Genomic DNA, 12,223 nt, shown 5'->3' on the forward strand with positions numbered 1-12,223 from the left:
ATAAATATATGGATTGTGTGTGGACATTGACTAAACATATTTATTCTAAATATCTATTTATCAATTTATTAACTTTATTTTAAATTATTTTGGAAAAGTTTAGTAATTTACATTTCCGTATATTTCGAAAGTTAAATATATAATACTGGTTTCTAAACGCTCACCTCTGTAAACTGCCGCCAACGCTGATAGAATTACTTTTAACTTTCAATAGTTTCGTGATTTTGACATTTCTTGCTAGGTATTTAGGGGTTAAAAATGTTTCTCTTTTAACTTTTATTAATAAGAATACAATAGTAATAAAAAAACGTCTTTAAATCTAAGCACATAAGTCTTGTATGAGTCATTAAGAATATCAAAGGCTACACTTATTAAAAACATTAAGCCAAAACAATGCCTGTACTTGATGGGAAAGAAATAGACATATTTTTTGTAAGTTTTTTTTATATTATTTATTTTAGGCTTTATCTTTTTAAAATAATGAGTTTTCTAAAAGCTTTTTCAGTCTTTGTCCTTAAATTTTTGATAATGTATTTCTTACAATTGAACTGATTACTTCACAAGTACATAATGTAATATAGAATATTATAAACTACTTTTCTCTCCACATATCTCTGTGTGAAGAAGTATTAACTTAACAATACCAGTTAGAATAATAGTTACGATAGCAGACCTCAGATAGAAAAGGGCATAAGTGCACAAATTTAGATATGTATATCATTTTAATTATAATGAGATCTAAGAGTTTCGCGAGTATTCATTTAGATGAAACTAATATTTTTCTGATTATACTACGCGTATTTTATTATTTCGAAAACTACATACTCCCGAATGTGGAGCATATCCTGTCTGCCCGAGATCACAGTTGCTGAATAGTAACAGAAAAATTGGGAGTATGTAATTTTTAAAATATTAAAATGTAGTATAATCTGAAAAATATTAGTTTCATTTAAATCAATTATTAATATAACTTACTGATAAAATTATTATACAATTTGTTTCAGAGTGAGGAGGACCTACCATATGAAGAAGAAATATTAAGGAATCCATTTTCGGTTAGGCATTGGCTAAGATACATAGAACATAAAAAAGCAGCTCCCAAATATGAAATTAATATCATTTATGAAAGAGCCCTGAAAGAACTACCAGGATCATTTAAGCTGTGGTACAACTACTTAAAACTTAGGAGAAAACAAATAAGAGGTCGATGTATAACAGATCCTGCGTATGAAGATGTTAATAATTGTTTTGAAAGATCCCTCGTATTTATGCACAAAATGCCTAGAATATGGATGGACTATTGTACATTTTTGACTGATCAATGGAAAATTACCGCTACAAGAAAAGCATTTGATTCTGCTTTACGGGCTTTACCCATTACACAGCATCACAGAATATGGCCCCTCTATTTAAATTTCTTGAAAAAGCATAATATTCCAGAAACTGCTGTTAGGGTATTCAGACGCTACCTAAAGTTGTGTCCCGAAGATACTGAAGAATATATTGATTATTTAATATCTATAGAAAAATTAGATGAAGCTGCTTTAAAATTAGCTCAACTTGTAAACAATGAGAATTTTCAATCCAAACATGGAAAATCCAACCACCAGCTTTGGAATGAATTGTGTGAACTAATATCCAAAAACCCAGACAAAATTCATTCACTTAATGTTGATGCCATAATAAGAGGTGGACTTCGTCGCTACACTGACCAGCTGGGTCATCTGTGGAATTCACTAGCTGATTACTATGTTAGAAGTGGGTTATTTGAGAGAGCCAGAGATATATATGAGGAAGCCATTCAGACTGTCACAACAGTAAGAGATTTCACACAAGTCTTTGATGCCTATGCTCAATTTGAAGAGTTGAGTTTGAGTAAAAAAATGGAAGAAGTTGCAAAGAAACCCAACCCCACTGAGGATGAAGATATTGACTTAGAATTGCGTCTTGCTAGGTTTGAATATTTGATGGAAAGAAGATTATTACTGCTAAATTCAGTACTATTAAGACAAAATCCACATAATATTGCTGAATGGCACAAAAGAGTAAAGCTCTATGAAGGTAAACCTCATGAAATCATAGATACATATACAGAAGCTGTGCAGACAGTAGATCCAAAATTAGCGGTAGGAAAACTTTATACACTGTGGGTTGGTTTTGCAAAATTTTATGAGAGTAATGACCAAATTGATGATGCAAGGTTAATTTTTGAGAAAGCGACCCAAGTTAATTACGCTAAAGTTGATGATTTAGCCTCCGTGTGGTGTGAGTGGGCTGAAATGGAGATAAAACATGAAAACTATGAAGAAGCTCTAAAATTAATGCAAAGAGCCACAGTTTTACCGAGTAGGAAAGTAGCTTATCACGATGACAATGAAACAGTTCAAATGCGTTTATATAAATCTCTAAAGGTTTGGTCTATGTATGCCGATTTAGAAGAAAGTTTTGGCACATATAAATCTTGTAAAGCTGTCTATGACCACATTATTGATTTAAAAATAGCTACACCTCAGATTATTATAAACTATGGTCTATTCTTGGAGGAACACAACTATTTTGAAGAAGCATTTAGGGCATACGAAAAAGGAATAGCACTCTTCAAGTGGCCCAATGTTTACGACATTTGGAATACATATTTAACAAAGTTTTTAAAAAGATATGGTGGAACCAAGCTAGAAAGAGCTAGAGATCTCTTTGAACAATGTCTTGAGAATTGCCCACCTGAGTTTGCTAAATCAATATTTTTATTATATGCTAAGTTGGAGGAGGAGCATGGACTGGCCAGACACGCTATGTCGGTGTATGAAAGAGCGACAACAGCTGTTCTGCCAGAACAGATGTTTGAAATGTTTAATATCTACATTAAAAAGGCTGCAGAAATATATGGCGTACCCAAAACGCGACAAATATATGAAAAAGCAATCGAGACTCTACCAGATGAAAAAGCTAGAGAGATGTGCTTGCGATTTTCGGAAATGGAAACGAAACTTGGGGAGATCGACAGAGCTCGTGCCATATACGCTCACTGTAGTCAGATGTGCGATCCAAGGATTACGACAGAATTCTGGAATACTTGGAAAGAATTTGAAGTTAGGCATGGTAATGAAGATACTATGAGGGAAATGCTTAGAATTAAGAGAAGTGTACAAGCTACTTATAACACGCAAGTCAATATGATGTCAGCCCAAATGCTAGGCTCAGCTGCTCAGGCTGCGGGTACAATATCGGATCTTGCACCTGGAATGAAGGACGGCATGAGATTGTTGGAGGCTAAAGCTGCCGAAATGGCTGTCCAAAGCAAGGGCAATATATTGTTTGTCAGAGGTGAAACACAAGGTCTCAAAGAAAACGATAAAGTTGTTAATCCTGATGAAATTGATATTGATGACGAAGAATCTGATAATAGTAATGATGACGAGGAAGTTGCACCTGTACAGAAAAAGGAAATTCCTGCAGCAGTGTTTGGAGGCTTGGTTCCAGAAAATCAATAAAAAAAATTGTGAATTAAGAACGAAATTTTAATTTATCAAGCTAAGCAACAGTTATTTTTACAAGTCAAAGTTATTTACAGATCACAGAAGAAACTATAACAAACAACAAATACAGTACATACATGGATTAATGGTTACAGTGTTCTATTTAATTTTAGCATAAAAAGCAACAATTCTGAAAATCTTATATAAATTTTTTAAATCCTTAATTGGCAGTTTTAATGTTTTGAACACAACATTTTAATTATGAGCCGTCCAAGTTTTATTAACATTCCCTTTAGTAATATGTTCTAAGATTCATAAGCAAATACATCACCCACCCAAAAATTATAATGGATACGCCTTTAATATTCCTATAATGTATTATTATGATTGCAGGTAAATGAAAATTATTACTTCAGCATTACAGAAATTAACTACACGATATTATTATTTACTTTAAATATATTATGAGTATCAAGAAATGATTAGCTGTTTGAACAAACATTCAACGTCCTTATATCGTTTGTATTGAGAACTTTAAAATACATGCTTACATATAATCACAACGTAAATTAATTATGCACTTCATATAGTACATTAGTACTTTTGGGTTCTTTTAAATAATGTCCCTGGGTGGTGTGATGAAATGTAAAGAATTAGAGTACATATTTTGCTGCTCATTGTAATTCAAAATACTAATATCATTGTGTACACCTCCAAACATTATGAGTTCGCCATTGCCCTTTACTAGAGAGTACATGACCAATTCTTCCGGAGCACCCCTCATTTCACCGAGACGTGGGCACAACCATGACACATAGTTCATTGAGTTACCACCCACAATTGTTGATATATCTAGGACGTGCATTGACAGTGTATTCCTTTTAATTTTCTTGACATTAGATTGTCTCTGTTCCTGGTTATCTGCTGGAGCATCTAATCTATTTTCTAAATGAGCAATTTGCCTTTGGTTAATGAGATCATTTTCTGGTGGAGCATTACCTATAGAGTCACAGGCAAATGCTGCCATCCTATATTTATTAGCTTCCTGAAGTTGTCTAACAATCTTCATACCTTTATTCTGCAAAGCAAAATTTTTTTTAGATAAACACAATAAAAGTAGTATGATTTTTTTTAATGTATCTGCTTTTATAATTAAGTAAGACATTTTCACAAACCTTATTTTTATTTCTTCTGTAAGCTGTTTCTTTTTTACATATGTCTAGACCATTATTTAATTGTCTAGCTTCTCCACTACATGCTGCCATATTGTAATCATGATTTAAATGTTCATTAACAGCTCTAGGTATCCTCGCTTGATCATTTTCATTACTGGGCCCAGCAATTGGTTCATTTACAGGAACTCTTTGTCGTGGTAATATACCACGCCTTCCATTTATATTTTGGTCTCTATCTAATGGTCTCTGCAAACTTTGCTCTACTCTCACTGAAACTGGAGCTCCTTCTGCTCTACCAAAGTTAGATAATCGAACAGCTGACGTAACTAATGGTTTTGCGCTATTCCAGCCATTTCTGCTCCTACTCAAACTGACAACTTTGTCTCCTACTTTACAAGCAGGATTACACCATATATTTGCTGATGCCCACTCTTTATTTCTAACTGCTATTTCTTTCCAGGTCCAGATTGGTCCTTTCATAGTCAGTACCCAACAATCACTATATACAAATCTATTCTGCAAAGTTTGCACACCACCTAATAGTAATAATTGATCAGAATCTAACTGAATAAGCGACTGGGCATATCGTGGGGATGGTCTGGGCCTAGTAGTGGGCTGTTTTCTCCAACTGAAAGTTGATAAATCTAAAACCCATACATCATTTGAACACTGTATCTGAAAATTCTGTGTTGCCGACATAACTAGGCCACCAAAAACTACCATTTCATCATCATGGATACATGCAGAATGCCCAGCAACTGGAGGGGGTGGGTTATTTGTATTAATTAAAATCCATTTATTAGTATTCACACAGTAAAAATGGATATCATTAAACATTGTAACATTCTGGTAATATTGAGAAAGAGAGGGATAAGTCCATCCTCCAAAAACTATTAAGCAATCTTTATAATCGACCATAGTTGTATAGGCTTTAGGTACTGGATATGTACCAGTGGCTAGAGGCCTCACCCATTGCCTTTTGGACAAGTCAAATTTCCATAAATCATTAAATGATGTAGCATTTGTTGTGCATCCACCAAATATATACATATTGTTCTCAAGGATGCATGCTGCATGAGAGAATCTCTTAGTAATACTTGGTACAATATCACTCGAAACAACGTTTTTCCACAAAATATTAAATTCTCCAATAGCTTTTACCAATTTAATGGATGTTTTATGCAGTACACCTGGAAAGAATAATGTAAATTAATAAATGGAATAAGAATAAAATTATGGGTGCAATTTGATTATATATAATGAAAACTTACTCTCTGCGCAGTTACACCACCTTTTACAAACGCTCATACAATTTTGTAAGTCTTTATAAGGTGGTAGAAACCCGAGAATAAATTCCAATACTTCATCAGGAAGATCTTCAATAGATGTTTGCAATGTTTCTTGTAAAGTCTGGTGTATGCTTTCCATATCTATCAATTTATAGTTGATTATAACAAAGTGCAAGCCATTTCATAATGCTATTTAATAGTAATTTACGACATTAAAAAATATTTTGTCACATCGATCGCATTTATAATCAGAGTAAAAAATATATTTATATTTTAATAAAATATTGTCTGTAATTGTTTTTCCAGCACGCAACGGGCTAACATAAAATTTTATAAATTTTACTTTGATAAGCATAAACTTTAACTTCAAAAAGCTTAAATGACAATTGAATAATGACATTAAACATTACAATCAGAAATAAGAAACCAGAAGGGAAACTATGTCATGATTATTGCACAGATATATGGTCCTTACTCGTCGGTAAGTCAAATATTAATAGATAAGATCGCCGAAATTTTATATTTGACTTTAAAAGATTTCAAATCATTTTCATGTAAATATGTTTGTAAGTTAAAATGATCACATTTGCATCAAATGCAAAAACTTGCTATAAGCAATTTAAGTTAATTATTCAATAATTTATTGGAATGTATATTAAACTTAAGAAAACCTTAAAGAGGAGTAAATCTATCAAAAATCTTAAGAGTTAATAATATATAATAGTTTCGGGGGTTTATCAAGCGCTTAATAATACAAATGATGTAGTGTCTTTAACGTGCTTTTTATTAAGATATATTTACTGATTCTTCTTCAATTTAAGCCATCGATATCTCTATTGACTTAATCAATTAAATCATTATTGTAAATTTTTGTTATTTTACCTTCTTGCAAGACTTTAAATGTATGGATCAAATTTTTATTTTTAACAAAATAATACATTTTTATTTAATATAATATTTAATCTTTAACTGTATAACATAACAATACATTCTGCATGGAATAGAATAATACTATATTTTAAAAATAACTTCACCTTTAAATAGATTCTTTCTTTTTCAAAATAGTTTATTTATTCTCTGACTGAAAACTAATTTACTTTCCGATCATAATTCCAATTCTACTTATATACAACATACGATTCATTGAACACAATTCATTAATATTTATATTACGTCCTTTTTTATGTTCGTAATCAAAACAATGTTTTATTGAAAATATGTTTTTTATAATAATAACAATTAAAAAAAAACTATCATTAAATAACAAAATATACTTTTCAAAATGCTTATTATTTAAACTTTACACGAATAGATCATATTGTGAGGGATCCATGTTTACAGTTATTATTACATATATTGGGAAATTCATTGAATATTATTATTGTTATTATTGTCCTAAGAGATATTTGTTAACGCTGAACAAATTATTTTTTTTAACTTCTTCATAAACTAAGATAGTTGTTTTTAGATTCCGAACAGACACTTAGAATGTCTAAACAAATAAATCCATCTCTCTCTGTACTTTCTCTTTCAGTGACCGGGAATTTTTAATTTTGCTAATATTTAATATTTATAAAAATAATATTGTATGAAAGCATAAATGAGAAACTGTGTATATAAAAAACTTAAGTGTTATTTATTGGTTTAGTAAGAAACTACACGTTTGCCTGGTTTTAATTGTATATTGTCTTGACAGATAACCTTAATTTTAATTTTCATGTAAATAAAATAGTGTGAGGACAATTTACTGACTTGAGTAGTGTTAGTGTTAAATCAAAATGCAGCATTTGTTACAAGCTAGTCCCATACTGGATAGATTGAAACATATCCAGCAAGTGTTGTCATATAAGATACAGCTGACAACTTCACAAAAGGTTAATAATTATTCTGTTTTCAAAGTTTTTAAATGTAATTGACCAAAACATTTAAAACATTTTGTATTTCATTGAGTTATACCTTTTAATAACAAGCTATTATTTTAACTCATCACTGAAAAATTGTGAAAATAATACTAGTGATTAAACTGCTTCTAAGTAATTAAATAAACAATTAGACAGATATACTTTTTGAACCACTACTATTTTAATTTATTGAATGATATTGTTATAATAATTAAATATATACATATTAATCTTCAGGTTGTACTGTGGAGTTTAGGAGTAGTGGGCACAAGTGCGGTAGTTGTAGGTGTTTTGTCACGGTACTTGGCGAGACGTCGGGCAAAGCCTATTTTTAATCCTAGAATTCAAAGAGCAATCAACAAAAGATTGTCTAGAATGAGGAGTCCCAATGGAGGTATATATTTTATTTTAAATTATCATTATTGTTAAATTCATATATTTATTTGAATTATATAATTATTGCCATATTCCTATTCTTTCAATAGGAATGGGATCTGTTGCTAGCAGTGGTGGTCGGAGCAGCCCTCTTGGATTTAGTGAGAGGCTCTCAATGGCATCTGGTTCTATTGGCTCTGGTGGCGGAGATGCTGCGCCTCTCTCTCCGCAGCAACTTGGTGTAATGGGTAAGTCAAGAATTTTTATATTTACTGCCATCTTTTGACCAAAAGAAAAAACTTGTTCCTTGATTGTGTTATTACTTTCAAATATTCTTCGAGCCCGTTTGTTTTAAAATTTTTACAGCGCCATCTATTACACAATAGCGTTATTACGTAGAAAAGTACTGAAATCACAATCAACCTATTATTGAACTTTACTCGCTTTCTCAAAGATGACACTTTCCATGAAAATATTAAATATAAAAATTACTTACGAAATAATGGTTTCAATGTCATTGCATAAAGAAAAATATTATTTTATGTAAATTGTTGTTTTTAACGTTAATTAAACAAAACTTAGCGTGGTATATTATATAGAACAAGTAAGAAACACTTTTACCTTATCGAATTAATAACGATATCTTGAAAATTCATCAAGCGAGGCCCATTTTTTAGAAATATCTATTTTTAGAAATTTTATCGAATATTAAAGTAAAAAAAAAACTAAAAATTATAGTCAAATATTAAAAGTGGGTACTTACAAATAGAAAAATAAGGATAACAGCTACGGAATCTGAAAATTGTTAAATCCTTATAAATCTTTAATTGCTTTTAATCACAATTTATTCATGACATTACCATAGTTATTCTAAGGCGGTCATACACCTGGTGAATATGTGTACTTCAAATCAGTTGAATATTTAGAAGCCAGATACTTGTATAGATTGAAATTATCAGAAACAAAAACATAAATAAAAATGGGATATTTATTACATAAGAAATGTTCATTGAAAATTATAAATAAACAAACATTGCAAAAAAATCTATGAATAATATCGGACGGCACAATGCTGAGGCACTATTTCATACAATATATTTTAGACTGATAAATTGTTTTTCTGTGATCCGTTCATACAAATATACACTAAATAGGTTTGCTTTGAGATTCGTCTATTGACATTAATTATTTCACATTAGTATATTTTTGATTAAATATGATGGATTAAATACTCTTTACATCTATAATGTTTAATATTCAAAAAGCTATCGCATATTATAATAAGATTTTATTTATTTTTTATCATTTATGGACTTAAAAAGGGACTAGATCAAATTATTCAGCCATTTTCAACATGGCTCGTTGGTCTAGGGGTATGATTCTCGCTTTGGGTGCGAGAGGTCCCGGGTTCAAATCCCGGACGAGCCCAACTTTTTTTCTCATTTTTAATATGAGTATTTTACCTCGATATACCTATAATACTTGAAGTTTCTTCTAGATTTCTAATTACTTATTTGTACAAAATGTAATGAAATACTTTATTGCGCATCTAGTCTGTTGTTGTTTATAAGATTTTGAGAGCTCGCTAAAGTAGTAATTATAAATTTATATATGGAATATGTACCTTGGTCATTTATAACTCATGACGTCACATATAAAGAAGTACCTTACTCATCACAGCCTAACCGGTTTTATACTTCAATGTCGTGTGCTACTAGGTCTTCTATTCACAAAATAAATAATCTTCATCTCAAGATTTTACAGGTACATAAATCCTCTATACAATCTATTTCTTCATCCTGACCTACATTTAAATATACGCAGAGAACGTTGCGGCCTTCTTTGTTGAATGTTAAAATAGGCGAAATCAATCATTGAATCCCTTAAGACCTGTCTCAGGTGGTAGTCTGCTTGTAATGCTAGCCACGTTATGCTAACAATATATATATAAGTTTCATGGATATAGAAAATTCATACTTATAGTATTTATAGCATTTTTATAAGTATAATTTCGTATAACAAAAGGTAAACTAGAAAGAGAAAATTTAATCCTTAAAAGTCCATAAGAATAAATCATCTAGACGTGGACCTTATATGGAAAATGTGCATTTAAAGTTCTTAGCACGTTTTTGTCCCACTTATTGTATAAGATATGCATTAATCAAATAACAGCGCATAACAATAAAATATTAATATTACAAGGAATAAATATTTATATTTATTTTAATTGAAATAAGACAGTATTGTTGTAGAAGCAGAATATTTATATTATTTTATATTAGGGCAAGAATTTCTAAATTTATACTATTGATAAGCAGATGATGTCATTTCACATTATTCAATTAACCTTGAAAAAAATGAATGATCGTATAAAAAAAAACATGTAAACACATGGCTTCTATATATTTAAATAATATTTTATCGACACAGTTTATTACAAGTACATAGATATATAAATATGTTTGGTTATAAAATCAAATTCATTAATTCGTACGGTATACCAAGCGGCTCGTTGGTCTAGGGGTATGATTTTCGCTTAGGGTGCGAGAGGTCCCGGGTTCAAATCCCGGACGAGCCCAATCATTTTTGCTTTTTTAAATATTTTTCGTATATTACGGAAGTTTAAACCATTGTAATACTTTTATTTCAATTTCTTGTTATTTAAATATTTTAATTTTTATTCGTATTAAACATCTATGGCCTCAAAGTTTATTGTAATGGTATTTAAGTAATAATAATTCCCATTACAACGACCTTGATGACTGGTGAGATAATATCTGTAGCTGTCATATTCATATTTGCTTATTTCTTTGATTGCAACGTCTGTACATAAGTGAGCGAAAGAGAAAGGCGTTCTGGGTCCTTTCTCTGCGATCGTTTCCCCCGGCAGGTTGGTAATAATTAAAGAGCCTCCAGCCCCAGCTTTCAGCTAGCCCTAGCTCAAATGTCTCCACAAAGGGATCTGAATGCGCCGCGGGTGAAAAGGATTGCCCGCTATTTACACAGCGTTCAGCTTTCTCGCACGGATTCACAGCTCGAATTTTCTTTTAATCCTTGCCAAGTGACGTAAGAATTCAAAGACGAACTTCTTTATGAAAAAACTTTTTTGAAATGTTCGTTTTTGAATATCTTGCATGTTGTTGTTTGTATTAACGTTTATTATATTAAAAAAATATATCGTTAGAAAATATTCAAAATAGATATGACGTTGGTTAAACAGAGTGTAGACAACTATACTACGATAAATAAACGTTGCTGGCATAAACTGGAGTATATTTATAAATGTTTTCTATTTAGTGGGTATGTGATATTCACGATATAAAGTGAAATTTTCACTGTTTCTGTATAATTTTTTTATTTAGCATGATATTGTATTTTAGTATCTCAAACACACCAAGTCCGGGTTCGTCGAGTCCTCGCGTTCTATCACGAATACCTAATTAAGCCGGGATTCCTACATTCATTATGTCTGTAGCTCAGTCAACAGCAGGCTCTATTGATGGCGTTTGACTTCAACACAACTCGTAAAGATATATTAGCTCAGAAAGATATATGCTAGCAATAAATACGTTATGTTCTCTTTCAAGCAACTTGAATAATATCAAAGCAGTGGGTATAAGATTTGACCTTTTCGAACCCTCTTATTGCAGTTTAATGAGTTATTTTATTCGTTGCGGTCTATGCGCTTTTGAGGCTCGCCCCGTTTTATGTCTCAGAATGTCAAAAACGTGAACACTGTAGTGAAGTAGGACATTTGAAACGGAAAATCCAAACGCTAAGTATATAGTACGTTAATTAGTATAAAGTCACAATATTATAGTAATCCTCCTATTCTAGTCAGCCTCTAATATGAATATTTTTTGTCCCTTAATACAATCTACAGGTTTTAGTTTAAAAAAATCTGTTAAACTCTATCCCCAAAAGTTATAAAGTTTAGAACCTTACAACTTTGAAATAATCTATTTTAAAATAAACTTAAAGTTAATAAAACATTAATTTAGCAAAAT

The 12,223-nt window shown here is 31.1% G+C and overlaps 3 protein-coding genes and 2 non-coding genes across 5 annotated transcripts in view; 4 read left to right on the plus strand and 1 right to left on the minus strand.

The window, feature by feature from the left end:
* The first annotated feature begins 207 nt into the window (after window positions 1–207).
* LOC116779502 (pre-mRNA-splicing factor syf1 homolog) lies at window positions 208–3,700 on the plus strand. Its single transcript, XM_032673809.2, has 2 exons — window positions 208–432; window positions 1,005–3,700. The coding sequence occupies exons 1-2, from the start codon at window positions 394–396 to the stop codon at window positions 3,489–3,491; spliced, it is 2,526 nt and encodes an 841-aa protein (XP_032529700.1). The 5' UTR covers window positions 208–393; the 3' UTR covers window positions 3,492–3,700.
* LOC116779503 (F-box only protein 42) lies at window positions 3,498–6,305 on the minus strand. The gene is made up of 3 exons (XM_032673810.2): window positions 5,923–6,305; window positions 4,652–5,841; window positions 3,498–4,554 (listed from the first exon to the last, which is right to left on the minus strand). The coding sequence occupies exons 1-3, from the start codon at window positions 6,077–6,079 to the stop codon at window positions 4,090–4,092; spliced, it is 1,812 nt and encodes a 603-aa protein (XP_032529701.2). The 5' UTR covers window positions 6,080–6,305; the 3' UTR covers window positions 3,498–4,089.
* Window positions 6,306–7,441: 1,136 nt separating this feature from the next.
* LOC116779872 (mitoguardin) overlaps window positions 7,442–12,223 on the plus strand; it is a 35,521-nt gene continuing 30,739 nt past the window's right edge. Inside the window, exons 1-3 of the mRNA XM_032674377.2 lie at window positions 7,442–7,814; window positions 8,079–8,235; window positions 8,327–8,464. Of these exons, the coding sequence (XP_032530268.2) occupies window positions 7,719–7,814; window positions 8,079–8,235; window positions 8,327–8,464 (391 nt within the window). The 5' untranslated portion in view covers window positions 7,442–7,718. The remainder of the gene's footprint in view (window positions 7,815–8,078; window positions 8,236–8,326; window positions 8,465–12,223) is intronic.
* Trnap-ugg (transfer RNA proline (anticodon UGG)) lies at window positions 9,573–9,644 on the plus strand. Its single transcript has one exon. It is a non-coding gene; the product is annotated as a tRNA-Pro (tRNA).
* On the plus strand, window positions 10,723–10,794 carry Trnap-agg (transfer RNA proline (anticodon AGG)). The gene has a single exon. It is a non-coding gene; the product is annotated as a tRNA-Pro (tRNA).

Source organism: Danaus plexippus, chromosome 2, assembly GCF_018135715.1.
Source record: "Danaus plexippus chromosome 2, MEX_DaPlex, whole genome shotgun sequence".
Classification (NCBI taxonomy): domain Eukaryota; kingdom Metazoa; phylum Arthropoda; class Insecta; order Lepidoptera; family Nymphalidae; genus Danaus; species Danaus plexippus.

What these genes read in the sequence shown, in the direction of transcription:
- LOC116779502 (XM_032673809.2), top strand. Translation starts at nt 394, where the DNA reads ATGCCTGTACTTGATGGGAAAGAAATAGACATATTTTTT. An exon ending in AAGAAATAGACATATTTTTT is followed by an intron (nt 433 to 1,004) that starts GTAAGTTTTTTT and finishes AATTTGTTTCAG; the next exon opens with AGTGAGGAGGACCTACCATA.
- LOC116779503 (XM_032673810.2), bottom strand. Translation starts at nt 6,079, where the DNA reads ATGGAAAGCATACACCAGACTTTACAAGAAACATTGCAAACATCTATT. An exon ending in GTGGTGTAACTGCGCAGAGA is followed by an intron (nt 5,842 to 5,922) that starts GTAAGTTTTCAT and finishes TATTCTTTCCAG; the next exon opens with GTGTACTGCATAAAACATCC. An exon ending in ACAGAAGAAATAAAAATAAG is followed by an intron (nt 4,555 to 4,651) that starts GTTTGTGAAAAT and finishes TTTGCTTTGCAG; the next exon opens with AATAAAGGTATGAAGATTGT.